Source organism: Chelmon rostratus, chromosome 8 (assembly GCF_017976325.1).
Source record: "Chelmon rostratus isolate fCheRos1 chromosome 8, fCheRos1.pri, whole genome shotgun sequence".
In the NCBI taxonomy this organism is placed as follows: Eukaryota; Metazoa; Chordata; class Actinopteri; order Chaetodontiformes; family Chaetodontidae; genus Chelmon; species Chelmon rostratus.
This window is the reverse complement of record NC_055665.1, coordinates 4,584,727-4,603,397: the sequence shown is the minus strand read 5'-3', so window position 1 is coordinate 4,603,397 and position 18,671 is coordinate 4,584,727. Positions and strand designations below refer to the sequence as shown.

The window sequence follows — 18,671 nt, the reverse complement described above, 5'->3', positions numbered from 1 at the left end:
CGTGCATCATAGTGCGTAGCGCTAGCAAAAGCAGCGAGAAGGGGGAATGTCGGCTTGTGAATGATCGGTTTTTGAGGCGGCAGGGAGCGTCAACAATATGGGTGAGACTGCTGCAGTCAGATACTATCACGACTTATTCAGAAACCCGTGTTATAAACTTCAACTGTGATGATTTGCGTTGGATGTGATTCGCTGATGGAACCATTTGGTTTGTCGCTATTTAGCTTCTGCAGTTGTCTGAGCAACCAACGCCCAGTCGTCCGCCTCCAGTTGGATGGGGTGCTAGCTAGCTAGGTAGTTGTTAGCCTGGCTTCGCTAGCAGGCTGCATGATCTAACGGGAGTGTCATTTCCTGTCTGTAGCTCTTCAGCCAAGTATTTCAGTAAACGTTTTTATGTGTATTACGAACCAACATGATAAACCACATTAACGCTGCTGGTAGGGTGACATTCAATTCTTCTAAGGCTTGTCTTCAAATACTAGCAGTTTGACTAACTAGCTAGCTTAGTGTCGTATGTTGGATTAAACAGCTCATGTTTGTTTGAACCTAGGGGTAAACGACATGTAACGTTATTGCATATTAGCTGTGGTGGCTTTGTGTTTGGCTGTTTAACATTACGTGAGATAACGTCAAATAGCCATACATTTATGAAGAATACACTCACTGTAGATAGCATTACGTTTGTGCATGAGCACCGTTTCAAAACGCTCCTTAAAAGGGGGCGAGCGACCTCTTTTTGTCGTTTGTGCTCCCGCGATGTGGGCTGCATTAGTGTGTGATCAATAACTTGATTAAACTGCCATGGTTGGAGCATCTAGGTTAGGCAGTCAAAACCAAACCAGTAAGATGTGTCACAGTAAAGTGTAAGGAGGTTATGCCTGCCATCTAATCTGGATTACAGTGGATCTAATACCTCAGAGTTCATGTTTTGACTTTAAGTTCATTGGTTTGTGATCTCAAAGTCAGAATACTGAACCTGGTGTTCCCTTAAATTGAAATGGCAGTGGTCTGGTAAGGAGAGCCTTTCAATCTGCACAAGCGAAGTACAGTTTAGTCCTCCACCACCTGCCACCACTTCCTTCATCAGACATGTCAGACATAGCCGGAAAGGAAACAGACAGCTGTCATTGTAAAATGACAGTACTCATATTTTTTCTCTGCTTTTTACAATTAGCTGTGGTAAAAAAAAAAAAAAAAAAAAAAAAGACTGGTGATGGTTTGTTGCGAAATCCAACATATAATGATTCATAAGGTGAAGCAGTAGGTTGCTGCTGAGATTAAGTATCATATCCTATAGGCAATTCGGGATATTAATCGTCATACAGAAGACATGTGGGCTGCTGTTCGTAGGCTGGAGATGCTCCAGTGTAAGAGAAATCATCCTAGCCAAAGGCAAAAGAAAAGCTGTAACAGTCAGTGGACTTTGCTTTATTGTGCCACTGACATTAAAGGAGCAAGTGGAGTGGAATATGTACCACACTGGCCAACTGTCTGTGTTGTTACAGTACCCCAGATCATCAATCATTTGGCCCCAGGCTACTCAGTTTGGGAAGCTGATTCTGGAGACAGAATGGTTTGTTTGTCAGATGGCCTGAGATTGATTCTCTGTTGCTTTTTTTGTTTTTGTGCTCTCGCCCTTTGCTTTACGACCCTGGAAACGCTGGCTTTTCCTGCACATCGGGACTGCATTACATTGATCTACACAAAACAGCTGTAAGTACTGAAATTATCTCTGCGCTCTAAATAACTGGACAGCTTTTTTTCAGCCGTTACATACAGACAAGCAGCTTTAAGAATGCACTTCTTAATTTCACTCAAAATCTCCAGTATGCCAACTGTGTCCTGTTGATTTACTATTTTAAAATGTACAACTTGGTGTACAACACATCTAGAATACTTCCATTTGATTTAATGGTGGCATTCTGGATTTGAAAAAATCACTTAATGTAAATGTGATGCATCTTCAATGAAAAGTGTAATAAGCAGATGCAGATTAAGCATCTGAAGCTGTTGAACGTTGGAAAAATGTTTTGTCTAACTTTGAATTGACATAAGGGGAATATTAGGGTTCAGGTGGATAAAAGATTGAGAGTGTATTTCAGTTTTGGCAGTGTGGGAATAGAGTGATTACAACTTTTCTTTTAAGCTTTGCAGTTAAAGCGGGGGTGCAAGATTAGATTTCTTCATGGTTTTGATTTGTGTATTTTTGTTCTGTCTTACAGCAGCAAAAGAATCTGGAAGGATATGTTGGCTTTGCAAGCCTCCCCAACCAAGTGTACAGGAAGTCTGTCAAGAGGGGCTTTGAGTTCACCCTGATGGTCGTTGGTAAGAACACTGGCTGCTGTGTTTGCCCTTGTTTTATATGAATCATTTCATTGTATTTATTGCGGTTGGCATTTTTTTTCCTCCACTGTGGTTTGTTTTTGAGAGCACGAGAAAGATTGTGCGTGTGTGTGTGTATGCGTGCAGCCATATTTATTCACCAGGGACATGCCCCCAGCTTTGTAGTGTTAATTGCGAAGTCAGAGAGGAGGGGTCCATTGCACTGCTGTTATTTGAATTAATCTTGATGTCAGATGCTGACACTGTCTCCCAGAACAGAAACATTTGGGATGGATTTATCAAGAGCTGCACTCAGCGAATCTAAAATGCAGACATTCTTTAAAAATGCTTGGATGTGGTCGTTGACGCTGTGCCAAGATCCTCCTTGGCTGATCAGACCCTGTTTGGAGGGAAAATGTTTCCTCGGGTCAAAACCATTTCCTGTGGTGGGACAGACAGAATTTGTACCCAGCATGCCTCTAAGAATAGCGCATCTCCCGTTGCGTTCACAACATTTGGTTGTACAGGCTTTTTGCATAAAGGGCTGCTGATACATTTGAGTTAGTGGGCAGTCTTTTCATTGCTTTTATTAGTTACTTACATTAGAACATCCTCATAACAGGGCACTTGGATTCTGCTTGGTCCTGTTCTCTGCAGTGCCCTCTGTAAAAGCTGCTGGGATGGTGACCAAGTGGTCCTCCGGGACCTGTGAATGCTCTGATGTGTTTGCGACAAATACCAATTTGAGGTATTTGTCGCAAACACAATTTCAGAAAAGCTACAAATGGCATTGCATCTAACAACAACGAAAGTAGAGGGGGTCCTCTGGGCCGGTTGGTAGTTAAATGCTTGCCATTGTTTTTATGGTTTCGTCCTCTTGCATGAACACAAACACGCACACACACACACAATATTCAGCTTTTCTTGGCTCTGATGAGCTGTGAGCCCACATGTCCCTGCCTCGCAACGCAATGCGTCACCAGTGTGGTGTGAAAGAGGAAAGGAGGATGAAAGATGGAGGAAGGGAAGGAGAGAGATGGGACTGGTATTACCAGCAGAGGCTGGCACGTCTGCTCATGCCTCATGAAACACATGACCCAACAGCCTGTTCAGCTCACATAGCAGAGCAGCTCATTTCTCAGGCCTGTTATCACTTCATATTGCAGTAAATGTAACAACCACATACCCATAACACATAGTTAGATGCCATGCATAAAATGTACGACAAACAAATGCTACAGTACGAGCTCCACATGTTACCCTTTGGCTGTTGCTCTGGTGTAAATGGTGGCTTGTTAAACATTGACTTGTGGCCGTCAGCCAAGACAGGCAGTGTCAGTGGTCATTTCCACTAATGATCCTTTTCACAGGGACCTTGGAAACTGGGCACACAATGGCCAACCAAACTCAAGATGCCTTCAAGACCACAGAGCCAGTCAGCTACACATAACAAGTGCCATTGTCTGTGTTGTTTCCTTAACCTTTTAACTGTTAACCCAAATGGATTAATGTTTTGGGCAAATGTCAGTCTCCTCCTCAGACAGACACACAGCCTTTGATTGTCCTTGAGATGTCAGCAGTGATCTTTGTGTGGATATAACACAGGGGGAAATACAATTAGGAATTTTCAATGTTTCATTCTAAGTAGTGTTGAACCTGACACTCCAACCAACCGGTTCCAGTGTTCCTGAAATACTGATTTGTGTTTTGCTTTTGCTTTTTTCAGGTGAATCAGGGTTGGGTAAATCCACGTTGATCAACTCTCTGTTCCTAACAGACCTGTATTCAGCAGAGTATCCCGGACCTTCGCATCGAATCAAAAAGACTGTACAGGTACATTTTGACAAATAATTATTCTCCTTGAGCTAAGATGTTGCACGTGGTGTCCACAGTGATAGCATGTGGTGCGGCAAAGAAAAAACAGATACTGAGGTGAAGTGTCCGCAGGGTTTTTTTGTTTGTTTTTTTTTTTTTTGCATACAACTGTAAATAGACCAAATATCAGAGCTGAAGCTTTATTATACAGTTAAATAAGCACTATTGAAACACCGTTACACTTAGACTGGGGCTGGTAAGATTTTCTAACCCACCAACAGCTTTTGGCAGCTAACCAAACCATCATTTTGACAATTTATTTGAAAGTGTGGCCACAGAACCACAAATACAGAGTCTGTAGCATCTCATAGCACATCTGTGTTTATGACATAATTACCTACTTAATTCTTTGATTTTTCAGAATGTTCTCCGCTGTGTGGCTCCCATGTAGATTAACTGCCTTTGAGTCGTCTGAGATGAACATAGTAACATTACAAACATAATGTATTATAATGAAAATACACATGAATGCACTGTTTATCAAACACTGTGATTTACAGTATTACAGTACCAGAGAACCAGATGTTAAAAACAGAACGAACTATGCCTTTCTCATCGTGTGTTGTCCAAACTAATCAACAGTGAACACGGAAATAGTTACCCCCTAAACATCATCTGAATATTGGAAGGAGAAGAGACAGTGTGACTTATGTGACTTCCTTGTTCAACCCTGCTCTGTTAACAGCTGACTTGTAAAAAAAAAAAATCATTTTTACCACACTGTGATGAGCTTTAATTGACACTTGAAGCAAAACCTTAATTTTTCTTGATGGTTTAAACAAGGCAAACTCACCGTCAGCTCCTTCCATAAATGCCATCTTCTCTAATTACACAATGATGTCCTGAATCTAGAGTGCCTCAAGTGCTGCACTATATCTGTCTGGCTCCTGACTGCTATCTCCAGATGCTTGTGTGCTTCCCTGGTTTCTCGGCATAGTTAACTAATAGCATAGTGTGCGATGGCGTGTTGCTACATGCTGCTAGCTGTAAGCGTGTTCTCTGTGAAATATATGACCTGTGTTGCTATTACCGTACAGTAATAATGATTTCACATCCCTATTCCCATACTGTTTTGTTTTTTAATGAATTAAACTGTTTGCTTTCAAAGGCACAGTGTGTGAGCAAAGTAAACACAGTGTGCCCTTCATTATTTCTCAGGTGGAGCAGTCCAAAGTTTTAATAAAGGAAGGCGGCGTCCAGCTGCTGCTCACAATAGTTGACACCCCAGGGTTCGGAGATGCTGTTGACAACAGCAACTGGTAAGGATCACAACAACTCAAGCTCAGCAGAGATAATATTCCATCATCTGTAGTCCTCAAAAACACTCTGACCTTCCTATTTCAGGGGGTACTCTTAGTCTTTGTGGGGATTTGTTTCTTAACTCAAGCTGTAATTTTTGTAGCTGGCAGCCAATCATCGACCACATAGACAGCAAGTTTGAAGACTACCTGAACTCAGAATCCCGGGTGAACAGACGACAGATGCCTGACAGCCGAATCCACTGCTGCCTGTACTTCATCGCCCCCTCGGGACATGGGTGAGTCTTTGAAACAAATACATAACACAATTAATTCTTTCTTTGTGGATGCTTTTATTCAGAGTGCCCTACACCATGCTTGTTGTTAGTGTGGGCAGATTCAGTTAGAATCAAGAGCTTGAATTGTCACAAAGAAAGGGGGTGGATATAAGGAATAACAAGGACTGGAGAAAGGAAAAAGTCTTGAAGTCAGAACAGTGAGAGGAAATGAGTAAAACAAATAGTTTTAAGGAGGGAAATGAGAGGTCAACAGTGTCCCAAAGGTCAGAGAAGCAGGTTTATGACTGGAAGTGAGGGTTGCTGGTTCAGATCCCTGTGCAGTCTGGAAAATCAAGGGAAGAGCAGTTAATAAAGCTCTTCCTCCTTTACCATTTTTAGCAAGGCGCTGAGCTCCCTCCTGCTTCTGGCACAGCTTGGCAACCAACAGCATGAAGCTGTGGTCCTGCCGGGCAGCTCCTGAGTGTGTACAGTAAATGTGTGTATTGTCTTACTCTATGTCCTACACCTACTCACCCCCAGGCCAGTGCTGTAAAAGATCATGTGAGACTGAGTCAGCTCATCTTGCAAAATAGGGGTTAAATCTTGAAGCCTGTGAAGGGAAGAAAAGGAAGGCGACACCAGTAATACTGAAGACCACGCTGGAAAAATGCCCAGCAGATGATTCTGATCGCCAAGTGTTTCATAAAGACATGACTGTGTGGAATTTTAACTGCAACGTTATTATTCCCACCAGACCTTTCATAGCGACTTGACAACTCAGATGAGCTTATTTTGGCTGTCTTTTATGAAGCGTGTGTCTTGTGTGATGCACAATTGAGTCAAAGAGTGGAGAGTGTGGGAGTAGTGAAGATAAGTAGCTTCAGAGGTTATTTCCTGTCCTGAAAAAAATGGTAACTAATTTAAATGCATCTGTGGGTTTAAGATTCTGCTAATATGAAAGCTAGTTGTAGCTAAGGTCCTTGACCTTTAAAAAAATTTGAAAGGAGCATCTGCTGTTTGCTATTCGAAGGCAGGATAGTGTTGTGTTTGTGTCTGCTGCGTGGAGCCACCCAGTTTGTGTTTATGCAAATGTCCACTCTGTGCTCACATGCCCTTAAAGCTGTTGACCGTGACTTACTGTAAACAATGAAGAAGCCTCTGTCCTTTCTCCTCCATGCTTTTTTTTTCTTCCCCTTCCTCGGCCTGTCCGCTCTCTCTGAGACATTGTGTTTGTACAAGCCATTCCTCTGTACCCACACAAGCAGTACGCTAGCCTTGAGGATGGGCAGCGTATGTTCTCTCTCTAACACACACACACACACACACACACACACACACAGAGCATCCCCTCATAACACCAGCTGACAGCTCTCGCACAGAATCACAATGACCTCCAACACCAAGAGACAATCTGGACATTGAGCTCCCAGCTGAACTCTGGTGACTGGTTTTAAGAGGATGGTGATGAAGGAAGAGACTCACATCGGTCGCATATAAATCATACAAAGTGGATGTGATTGTCATTTCTTGCACTATTTGTTGACAGTTCGTAGATCAAAAGAGAACATTTTTGAACAAAAAATAAATTATTTCGATAATGAAAATCATCGTCAGTTGCAGCCCACTCAGTAAGTTTGAGTGTAAAACACATTTTTTCAGTCGTGCAGACAAAGATGATAATAACAATGTACAATAAATAAAAAAGTAAAAACAGTTAAATTAAGAAGAGAGTCTCCTCTCGCCTTAATTTAACTGTTACTGACATGTACTTTTTTGAAAGAGATTGTGTTATGTCTTATTTCAAACTAGTGGAAAGAAAATGTCCAAAATGCACATTTAGGTGTTTATCTTAGTTGCGGTTTCTGTTCAAGAAATTTATGCAAATTAGCACATATTTTATTCAATTTGCATATTTAGACATAAAGTTTCAGAAAACTTGTAATACAAAAATTAATTGTCTCAATATAAGTAATCAACTAAGGAAGTTTCATGGTGATATCTGTTAATTTAAAGTTTTTACCCCATTTCCACCTCTTTTTATTGCTTTTTAATAGATGAGGCTGGAAAAAAACAGAACCATGTAGAAAGCAATCGCTTTCATTGATTAGCAATACACTGAGGGAGGATTTTAACCTCTGATACAAATTATTGAGAATTTTAACCTTTACATCGTCAATATACTTTATGTCTACATATATTATGTTTAGCTGCAATTGATTAATTGACCTTTTCTTTCTGGAATATTTTCTGGCATTTAGTCGACCAACCAATGACAAAAATAGTTGCTAGTTGCAGCCCTACTTTTATGAAATGCTGTCTTTTTTTCTATTCAGTTTGTTGTTATTTTAAATACACATTTCTGTTTGTTACAAATATATGTTCAACTTTTGCTTTCGCAAACTACTTAAGCCTATTTGGCAGTTTAGGAAATGTGCTTGTTTGGGTTGATCTTGGTTCCTTCTCAGTAATGAAACTGGTCCTGGACATGTTTAGCGTAGCCTGATGGATGCTAAATCATACTGAGGTTGATGTTTTTGGGTTTTCTGCATTGTAGCTTGACAGCAGCATATTCTCCTGGTCAGTTTGTGCAGGATCAAAGTAGTGGAAACCTTCAGGGTTGGTTTTATTGAACTTGTCATTAAGCGTGTTTTATTGACTTAGATAGTGCTGAGACAACACAGCTATGAAATATTTATCAGCCAGCGTTTATAGCTATAAAGTGTTAGCCAGCCTACTCACATGTCTGTTCACAATATGTTTGCTGATGTGTATATGTTCTTCTCCATAGACCAGCTGTCACTATTTGATGTTTGGCTTATTAGAAAAGTTAATCATAGTCATTGTACATGTTGTTGTATATTGTATAACAACAATATACAACAGCACATTTTTTAATCTGATAAATAGAGAACCAGTGAAGTAGTTTTTATTGTCGATCCTCTTTCAGATAATACCATTAGCTATCAGCTGGTACATCCAGGTTTTCAGTGCACCACTGTGCTGTAAACTGGCCTGCATGGCTGTTGGCGATGTGACAAACATGCATCCCACTCTTGATACTGTATCCGATTCTGCTTCAGGGCAGATTTCAGCTCAGGAATATTTCCACTGTGCCCTCCAAGAATCAATAAAGATTAAAATTATATTGAAATCCAAAGCAACTCAATAATTCAGCAATGTCAAATGTTATTTATTCAGCTCAAAAACAGCCAAGAATAGCACCGCTTTCTCACGACTACAGGGTCATTTTCTTAGACATTATAAGCATCGGTTAGGCGTCACAGATGTTTTTCTGTATTTGGTTTAGCTCCACTTTCCCTTGTGTTGTCTAAACAAGGGGTGACCAAGAAATAGATGAGAAGTACTTGCAAAAGCCAGTCAGCCCCAAAACATTGCATTCACTCCTGTGAAGACGAGGGAGGAAACTCCACAATAGCTTGGTGAATTATTTTGTACTTAAATGTTCTAGACTGGCTAAAAAATAAAAGGTGTCAATACTAAGTCCGAGGTACAGAGTGACTCCAAATGATTTGACACCGTTTGCAGGACATTTAAAGTTGTATCTTTCTCTCCCTGCAGACTGAAGCCCTTGGACATTGAGTTCATGAAACGGTTGCATGAGAAAGTCAATGTCATCCCGCTGATCGCCAAAGCAGACACCCTCACCCCTGAGGAATGCCAACAGTTCAAGAAACAGGTCAGTAGTTTCCACAGCTGCATACTACTGCAGAAAAAGTACCCAAAAGCATTTTTTTTCCTAACTGTGGTCATCGGTATGCTGGCAAAACGTTCATCACAGAGCAAACCCAAATAATGTAGACCCCATTTGGTGTTCCAGCTGTTTGTACAGCGATGTCCTGCTCTGTGTGGAGGGTTTTCTGTAAATGATACATAGGTACAGAGTGTACAGTATATACCAAAAGAAAGATTGATGAGCAGTTCCCTGAAGTCAGTATGCTGTATGAAGTCATCACACATATCTTTTCTTTCAGATTATTCTGTTTTCCTTGCTCAGGATTAGGTAAAGGTGTAGCACCTGTTTTGTTGGGCTGTTTTCAAAGAGCTCTGCTAGAAGTGGCTAAGAGATCTTCTCTTTTCCTGCCAGATCATGCGGGAAATCCAAGAGCACAAAATCAAGATCTACGAGTTCCCTGAGACAGATGACGAAGAAGAGAACAGGCTGGTGAAGAAGATAAAGGTACCGCATGTCACCTGACACGTCATATTACTGTGTGCTTCAAAGGCAGAGTCTGACACTTGTATGAATAATGCCAAATGTTCTTTTGCTAGGACAAGTTGCCGCTGGCCGTAGTGGGAAGCAACACCATCATCGAGGTGAACAGCAAGAGGGTCAGAGGGAGACAATACCCCTGGGGGGTTGCAGAAGGTATGAAGGTGCAGTTACCACGGTGAAAGTGCTTAAATGCTCATGTTCAGTTAAAGGAATGGAAAGACGTGATGAGCTCCTCACAGACTGTCAGCGCAAAGCAAGAGAACTGCAGAGCAGACGTTAGGATGTATTTTACTGCAGTCAGCTGTGACAATGCTCAAAATCAATAAGCGCAACAAAAAGGAGACAGTCTGATCAATTTATCAAATGCTTGTTGAACAAGCAGAACACAAACCTGCAGAAACGTCTTCTGCCCAAACCTGGTTCGTTTTACACAGCCAGTGTCTCAGTCATTACCATGACAGGACGGCGTTCCCATAAACTGGAGCTGAGCATGACTTTTGTTGTTCAACACATCAGACCCAACATGTTACGTAGTGTACATGCAAAGTTAAATATTTTTATTCAGATAATTGGCTGACTGACTTCTTGTTTTCCCCTCTAGTTGAAAACAGCGACCATTGTGACTTCACCATCCTCAGGGACATGCTCATCAGGTACTGACAAAAACAAAGAGCACAAGGAACCTGTGCCATTTACAGTTAATGATCGCTTCCATCAACCAGGCACTTCATAAACAGAGGCTCTGTAAGGACAAAGTGGTTTCTGAGGAGAGCAGTGCAGATTCTCAGAAAACATAAGAACTTTTTTGTATGAACAGGATAAATTAATCAGTTATTGTTTAACTTCGATGTTGTTGTAGCTGAAAGAACAGTTGAAACATACTCAGAAAGCGGTTTAAATATTTTGAATTGTTTGTCGTCCATTCTCAGAACTCACATGCAGGACCTGAAGGACGTGACAAACAACGTCCACTATGAAAACTACCGCAGCAGGAAGCTGGCCGCTGTCACCTACAACGGCGTGGACAACAACAGAGCTAAAGGCCAACTGTCCACCAAGTAAGTCCTGGACCAGACACACTACTGGGTTACTTAAACCGGTATAATATAATATAATACCTGAAACAGCTATTAAATTACATTCTACTGTATGTGGTCTTAAAAAGTTTTAAATTTAACTTGGTGAAGAACTCTTGGTGAAGCAGGCTGAACTCCATTTGGCCTGTAGAAAGTGATTGCACATGGCTGAGTTGTTGTCACATTATTTACTCCCATCTAATATTCAGGTTCCAGGTAACTGGAAAAGACCTCGTAGGGGGGACTCATTCACTGTCCGTTTGTTCTCTGTCTGCGATGTTTGACAAACACTCTGTGATTTTTGCTTTTGTCGTAGCCTCACACTTTGCAAAACACTCATGCCCCCGATTATCATAAGTTTTCACTGAAAGCACCATGCTGCATTCTCATTCATGTAGACGCAAGCAAACGGCTAACTCACTCAGCTAAAATTCTAGCGCCACAGCGGAATAAAGGCCTCACACTGCTGATGCTAACTCACAGCTAAACATTTGACCAACTCTGCTAATGTATTTGACACACAGCTCACAAAGCCGACATTGTTTTTGTCTCCGAGCTTTCGTTTTTTTTCCATTTGCAGTGAAAAAGTGGCTGAAATTTGAGTTATATTTAGTGCATGACCTCATTATTGCATGCTGTGTGTGTGTGTGTATCTGTTCGTGCGTGTGTGTGTGCGTGTGTGTGTGTGGTTGTATGTGTTTTTGTTTTTTAGACTTGACACAGTTGAAGGAATGTAAGTGGTCATTTTTTCACTTATTTTTGAGACCCTTGTGAATGATGTTCGTTTCTTTCTTCCCTTCCTCTTTCCTCCCCCCGTTGGCTGCATTCGGGTGTTTTCCTCCCTCCCTGCTGACTTAGGTTCTTCTTTCCCCCGACTTCCCCCTGTCAGTAGATAATTCCAGGAACCGCGGGAGAAAAACTGTGAATTTCCTCACTCATGAATATAGTTTGAAAGCAATGAATGTGATGCTGCTGTTAGCCCTGTTTGGAGTAATACAGAGATCTGTACATGAGATTGATGGAGTGGTGAAGAATGATGATGAGGTGCACAACATTAACATAATTTCATTGTGAAATTACTGAAGGCTACAACTGCTGCTGAGTTCCACCTTCAGTTGTTCATGTTCTTGTCAAAGTGTCATTTACTCTGAAAAGGCAGCTGGCCTGAGGTGGATTTAGCAGGAATCCGTAAAGCAACTACAGCCGCAGCTGTTATAATAAGATGTATAAAACTGTCAAGTCTGGATTCAGTTTAAACTCAGTTCTGCTGAGTTTCGTATGTGGAGATTTGTGTTAAACCCCCTGAAAACACTCTGTGACCCTTAATATTCAGGACTTAATATACAGTTGTATAAGTATAACTAATATAAGATTAAAAGAAAAGCATCCTTACATATTGTTTATTAAGAGTTTAACACTAAGAGAAAAATAAAAATCCAGAAAATCTCATCTGAAATAACTCAAACTGTTCAAACATTGGTTTTAGCTTTACAGTGCTTTGTTTTCTCTCCACATTTGTTATTACATACATCCCCAGCTACTACCCTTGCCTCAGCAATCATAATAAAGTAGTACATAGTAATCTAGTTACTGAAAACATATCAATTACTACAACGCTTCCCTCTTTTATAATGTAATTATATAATCTGTGACTGCAGCAACATCAGGCTAAATCAAGCTTTACTCCTGTCGTCACTCCTGAATAAACACTCCTCGTAAACACAGGTAACCTCTCCACCTAGTTGTCATGTCAGGTCTCTGTTCACTCACTCTACAACAAAACATCCCAGTGAGCTTTACTAACATTTAACCCACCGCCTGCACTAACAGTCAGAGTTCACGGGTTCCTTGCATTAGCTTCTGGGTTCTTCCTCTGGCTGTCAGAGATGTCTCATTGTCGGTTTGGTTTCCTGTTTCTTTTTGGATCCCATCTTTCCTGAGACTTTACCCTGCGCTCTGTTTTCCCTCCTGCACCCCGACATGTTGTGTTTCTTTGGGAAAAAAGGGCTGCTTGAATCAGGATACAGTTTGGGATCTATGCAGAGCTTTTTGTCGTCTTTCTGCCAGCTCCTGGAGAAAAACTGTTGCATATTTAGCTTTCACCTGTTCATTGAAAACGGGTGAAAGTGAAAAATGCTCCTCGTGCTTCTTTCTCTTTATCGTCTTCAGATTCAGGAGGAGAAGAAAAAGTTCAAATAAGATTTCTGTGCAGAACAAATTGGGTTGAGTTTGTTAAATACACCAAATTAAGTTCAGTGAATTCAGTTAATTAATGCGACAACTCTAATAATGGCTCACATAACTGTTCGCAGTGTATCAGCAAACTGATGTAGGCTGGTGCTGCTGATGCTCTGTAGTGCTGGACTAAATCTGTGTGCGTGTGTGTGTGTGCAGGAGCCCCCTGGCCCAGATGGAGGAGGAGAGGCGGGAACATGTGACTAAGATGAAGAAAATGGAGATGGAGATGGAGCAGGTGTTCGAGATGAAAGTCAAGGAAAAAGTGCAGAAGCTCAAAGACTCTGAAGCTGAGGTAAAACGCACACACACACACACACACACACATCTCGTGTAATGAATACTGCAGTTCATGTCCTTGTGAAGTCACTCTTCTCTGTCTGGGCTCCTTCCTTCCTCTTGAGCTGACGTGCTTCAGCGGTTAGAAATGTGATGAAGCGTCACCCGTGTTGTTGAATTGTGTAAATGCATGTTCTGTTTGCTGGTTCCCTCTTTTGTACCAGTTTGTTTTATTCATTTGTCTCTGCGCAATTTAGATGTGTGCAACATGCCGACTGTCAACGTTAAACAATATGTGTCGATGATGAAACCACTGACGTCTTTTTCAAATTATTCCTACTTGCAGATTATTGCAACAAAATAAAAATGCTCAACAACACATACATTACAAAGCAACCTGAATATATGCACTCTGTTTTTTTGCGTTTGTGGTCAACAAATAGTTCATTACTACTATAAATTTGTTTGCATCAGGCTTGCTGGTACCTAAACTATGAATACTATGAGAGGTTCCTCCTGTAACAAAACTACATTAACAGTAGTGCTGATTTTGTATAGCTCAAATAATCTAAATATCGCAGCACAACGAGAGTCTTTGGTTTCTCTTTGACCCAGTTACAGTTTTACCTGTTTAAACACTTGTCTCTCTGCATTCAATATAACAGATGAGGGTCTTGTATTGTTTCACTAGTTCACATTTTGCAGTCTGCGTGCCGTGTTCAGGTTTTTGACTGTATGTGACGGCGCTTTGACGGCACATTGACGTCTTCCTCTGTCTTGCGTGGCTCTCTGTAGCTTCAGCGGCGTCACGAGCAGATGAAGAAGAACCTGGAGGCTCAGCACAAGGAGCTGGAGGAGAAGCGACGCGTGTTTGAGGAGGAGAGAGCAAACTGGGAGGCCCAGCAGCGCCTGGAGCAGCAGAAACTGGAGGCCTCCAGGTAAGTAGGTGGTTGCCTCAGTGCAGGAGCTCCACCCTTCTGCTGAAAGCTGCGTGTTCACACATCACCTTCCATTGTGATACATTCAGATTATTATTTATTGTGCAACATGTCCGAATTGTTGTGCTGCTGCTGCGTCTTTTATTCCACAATGTACAGAAAACAAATTCCATCTACTCTGGCCACATGACATCAAGCTACCAGCAGTCTGCAATCTTGGTTTTACACAACCTTTAAAGCCCCTGATGAAATGTGGTTTCATTTGTTTTTCTATGCCCTTAAATATTTGTGGTTAAATATGCAACAATAAACTTTAATATGCAGAGGAAGAACACGTCAGTATGGGTGTGGTTTGATCCCACGTTTTGATTCAAATGTTGGGAACACCTGACTGAGCCCACTCACCTGAAACCAGTGAGAGCGAAGACAAAAGTTCAGAAATCCCTCTTGTGAAGACAGTCGGTGTTTGGTCGTCCTGTTGAAAACCCACAGGAAAACCCACAGTGACAATGTTTTTCACAAGTACACATTGCCTTGCTGGAGGGGTCACAAGCCAATAATGTAGGGGCCCACTGCTGTAGACAATGTAAACTGGAGGATATAGCACATAAATGCATCAGTCAGTACTGTGGAGGCTTTTTAATGTCTTCTTTCCTGCAGACATAACTTACAGAGTGATGCATGTAGTATGTATAAAAGAGCTGAAATGTTTTTTGAAGTGTTTGTAGTATAATAAGTATGTATATAGTTGCTGATTATACCTCGTCTGTGTCTGTCTGTCCTCCTCTGCAGGACTCTGGAGAAAAACAAAAAGAAAGGCAAGATCTTTTAAAAGACAGTCGGCAGGACCACCCCAGCTCTAGTTATTATTGTTTGCCAACGTTGCCGGTCAGGACACCAGCGTGTGGCACTGACATCACCCACCTCCTTCTCCCTCCTCCTCCCCTCCCTCTCCCCTTCTCCACCCCTCCCTGTCCCCGCTCTGTCTGCCAGCACGGCTGTGCTCCTGCTCCCAGCCACTAGAGGGGGTACTGGGGGCATTATGGGTATGTGAGGAGGTGAAGGGGGTCTTCATGTACGTACAGAACTGCCACCACAGAGCCCCCCTCGCTGCCTCGGGACTCATCATCATCGAAGAATGTGTTTTCCCTTAACAGAAAAAATGCATCTGTTTTAGAAAGGCCAAACCCATATTATTATTTTAATTATTATTATTGCTGTTATTATAATTATTATTATTATTGTTGTTGTTATAACTGAAGACTGTCCCCGCCACCCACTTGTTGCTCTCTTTTTTCCTCCCAAGGTTGCTTTTAAAATGACTGATGTGTACAGTTTTATGGGGAGCACTGCAGACAAAAAACAAACAAAAAAAAAAACAACCCATGAGTCATGTCTGACTGTTGTACAATCAAGTTCTGGTGAATCGTATTTGTTTACAGGAAGAGTGAAAGTAACCGTATATGAACATTAACCTGATCTTCCGTCATGTGTTAAAGTAAGAAGAGGACAAGGCATTAACTAACCCATTTTGTTTTGAGTGTATCTGGTAAACCTTGAACCTTCCTATCAGTGCGACAGTCAACAGAAAAACCTGAAATCAAGAAAAACAGTAAAATGCACCTTGGGCCTTTTTATAGATTAAAAAAAAATGGCTAAAGCTTCTTTTTTTTCTGAAATGTAACGCTTTCTTTTTCCTCTGTGCTTAGCTATTTCCACTAGCCTTGGACCACCATTTATAATGTCATAAGTGTTATATTTCACTTTAGTTTATTTTTATATATACCGAGCCAGCTGAAGTAATAACTTCTTTTGTATGTTGAGAAAATCCTCAGAGACTTGAGAGCAGCGTCCACTGTTGAGAATAGACACACTTTCACATGCAACAGTGAGCCTGGACGCATTAAGAAGAAAACAAACCAATATTTCAATCACTCTGCGGAAAGATCAGTGGGAATGAAGAGTCAACACCGCAATTTGCTTTGGCTATGTACTCCATCTCTGTATTTTTAATTTTATTTTTCATTTGTATTGTACAAAGTCACTTAATAAACCTGTGATGATAGTGAGGCGTGAGATGGGTTTATTATGGAAACTGGTCGGGTTTGTGAAGTGATGACACATTTGTTTAAATGACACTTTTTTTCGAATAATACTGAATTATTTTTTCTAGTGTCAAATTTTCCACATTTTTTTCCAACACTAGGTGGCGCCGTTTGCCTAAAGCTTCTTGGTAGCAGCCTCAAACGCGACCGTTACATGTGACATTTTATTTGAAATGATGACGGACTGACCCAACAACATTACAGTTTTGCAGTCTGGAATGAAAGAAAGTGAGAAAACAAGCGCAGGTTCTCAGTCTTCAGTGCAGCTCACAGGGCTCCTGCAGGGGTGAAATCAGCTGTTACCAGGCAGACTCCCACAGAAAGTACCCTTCACTATATTTAAGATCACTATAGAAAGCATCATACCTTCATCCTCAAAGCTCCTTTTACCCATCAGACCCACAAAGGTTTGAAATTTATGTCCTGGAATTAAAATTAACCTGTTAAAATGTCATTTCATACTTTCTAAAAATCTGGAATTAACATTTGTGCAGAAATCAAACAGAATAATAATACTTACGTTTACGTGCTTTCTGTGTTTTTGCTGTTTGGAGGAAAGAACCCAAATCAGACCTGAAGGCAGCAGTTTTAAACATACATACAGTATTAATGACTGTGAAATGCATTCAAATACCTCTGCCGAAGTCTTTCTTTCCCACGAGTCCGAGATATTGGCGTGGTCCTGGTTTTCTGGTCATTCTCAATAATATATCTTGAATAACTTCCGAGTTTGACCATTTGTTCTTGTAGGGCACACAAAGAATACAAAAAAGGAGATTAAATATCGTTAGATCATCTTTTCATCTCCCTCTATGATGATGATACTTGATTTCCAGATGCAGTTAAGTCAAAAGAATCATCTTACTAAGAGCTTCTGAACCGAAAAGACCCTTTTTTCTAAGCAGTTCTGTGTTTCAGTGAAGACTTTTCCATCCCAGAATCTTTGAGAGACACTGGTGTGGATATGTATTTTTCTGAGTCTTAACATAAATAGAAATTCACAAATGCGAATAAATTTGAGGAATCTTACCTCTTCGATAGCTTCCCTCCAGTTGTCAACATCCATTTCTTGACAGAAAACATTTGTCAGAAGCAGCACAACCACCAGAACTAGTTTAACCTGCTCCATCATCGCAAACTGTGCGTAATTTCACCCAAACGTCTCTGCGTAAAAATACAAGAGCCGAATCCCTTTAGCCTGGATTACAGCTAATAATGAATACTTGTGTGCAGGTAGTCTACACCTCACTGCTTGATCATTTTGATGCTGGCCGAGAACAGATAACAGCGCGTCTTCCCCGGCGATGCGCCATTGCGCCACGACGCTCCATTTGCGCACAAGGGCTTTTACGCACAGCCGGAGTGGATGATGTCGGTCGTGTCCGGCAATTAGCCTATTCTGTGAGTCACATGGCTTCATTCTGACAGATATAATTAGTATATGTTTCATGCGCTGGGTCCATGGAAAGATAACACTGGACTCGAGCAGGTAGCCTGAAGGTCACTGGGTTGACCAGTTCTTTCCAATTCTGCATAGAGTGCTGCTTACATCCTGGCAGAATATTGTCAAATTCAGTTGAAAAGAAGCAAATGACTTCCAAAACATCCAAATTAGGAGATCTATTCACGGTTAAATCAAAAAGATTGGTGTTTTAAACATGATGCTGGACCACTCAACACAGGCTAGTCCTGCTTTTAAAGATTCTCCTGAAGTAAAAAGTACAGAAGTGAAACATCAGTATTCAGTATTAAAACCAACAGAAATCCGTAATGACCTCTCAGTGTTGCAGTATCATATAGCGTGCTATACATTATGTTATTAGATTATTATTACTGATCCATATTACAGTGTAAACATTTTAATGTTGCTGGTCTATTATGAGATATCTGCTCTGTACATTTTATGATAATGTATAGTATTAAGGTTTTATTTGTTTGCACTTCCTTTTGCTGGTGCAACACTTAAATTTTGTTGTAAATTAACTTGTATGTTTTCTTATGTAACATCTGACTCTATAAAGACATTTAACAAAGAAACGACTGTGCACCTGTTGAGTAAAATAGTAGATTACCATAAAGTAACATCAAAAC

At 41.0% G+C, this 18,671-nt stretch overlaps 2 protein-coding genes across 3 annotated transcripts; one reads left to right on the top strand and one right to left on the bottom strand.

The window, feature by feature from the left end:
• The first annotated feature begins 18 nt into the window (after positions 1 to 18).
• sept7b (septin 7b) lies at positions 19 to 16,540 on the top strand. Of its 2 annotated transcripts, none has more exons than XM_041942408.1 (15): positions 19 to 101; positions 584 to 585; positions 2,223 to 2,325; positions 4,049 to 4,155; positions 5,356 to 5,456; positions 5,600 to 5,734; positions 9,293 to 9,410; positions 9,819 to 9,911; positions 10,004 to 10,100; positions 10,549 to 10,600; positions 10,877 to 11,005; positions 11,736 to 11,756; positions 13,418 to 13,553; positions 14,333 to 14,475; positions 15,268 to 16,540. In XM_041942408.1, the coding sequence occupies exons 1-15, from the start codon at positions 98 to 100 to the stop codon at positions 15,305 to 15,307; spliced, it is 1,281 nt and encodes a 426-aa protein (XP_041798342.1). In that variant the 5' UTR covers positions 19 to 97; the 3' UTR covers positions 15,308 to 16,540. The 2 variants fall into 2 exon arrangements, with proteins under 2 accessions (XP_041798342.1, XP_041798341.1); XM_041942407.1 differs by lacking the exon at positions 19 to 101 and adding an exon at positions 314 to 437.
• Positions 16,467 to 18,107, bottom strand: LOC121610360 (protachykinin). Its single transcript, XM_041942409.1, has 5 exons — positions 17,611 to 18,107; positions 17,215 to 17,323; positions 17,101 to 17,124; positions 16,947 to 17,003; positions 16,467 to 16,858 (listed from the first exon to the last, which is right to left on the bottom strand). Exons 1-5 carry the CDS (start codon positions 17,710 to 17,712, stop codon positions 16,848 to 16,850), a joined length of 303 nt encoding a protein of 100 aa, XP_041798343.1. The 5' UTR covers positions 17,713 to 18,107; the 3' UTR covers positions 16,467 to 16,847.
• Between the last annotated feature and the right edge of the window lie 564 nt (positions 18,108 to 18,671).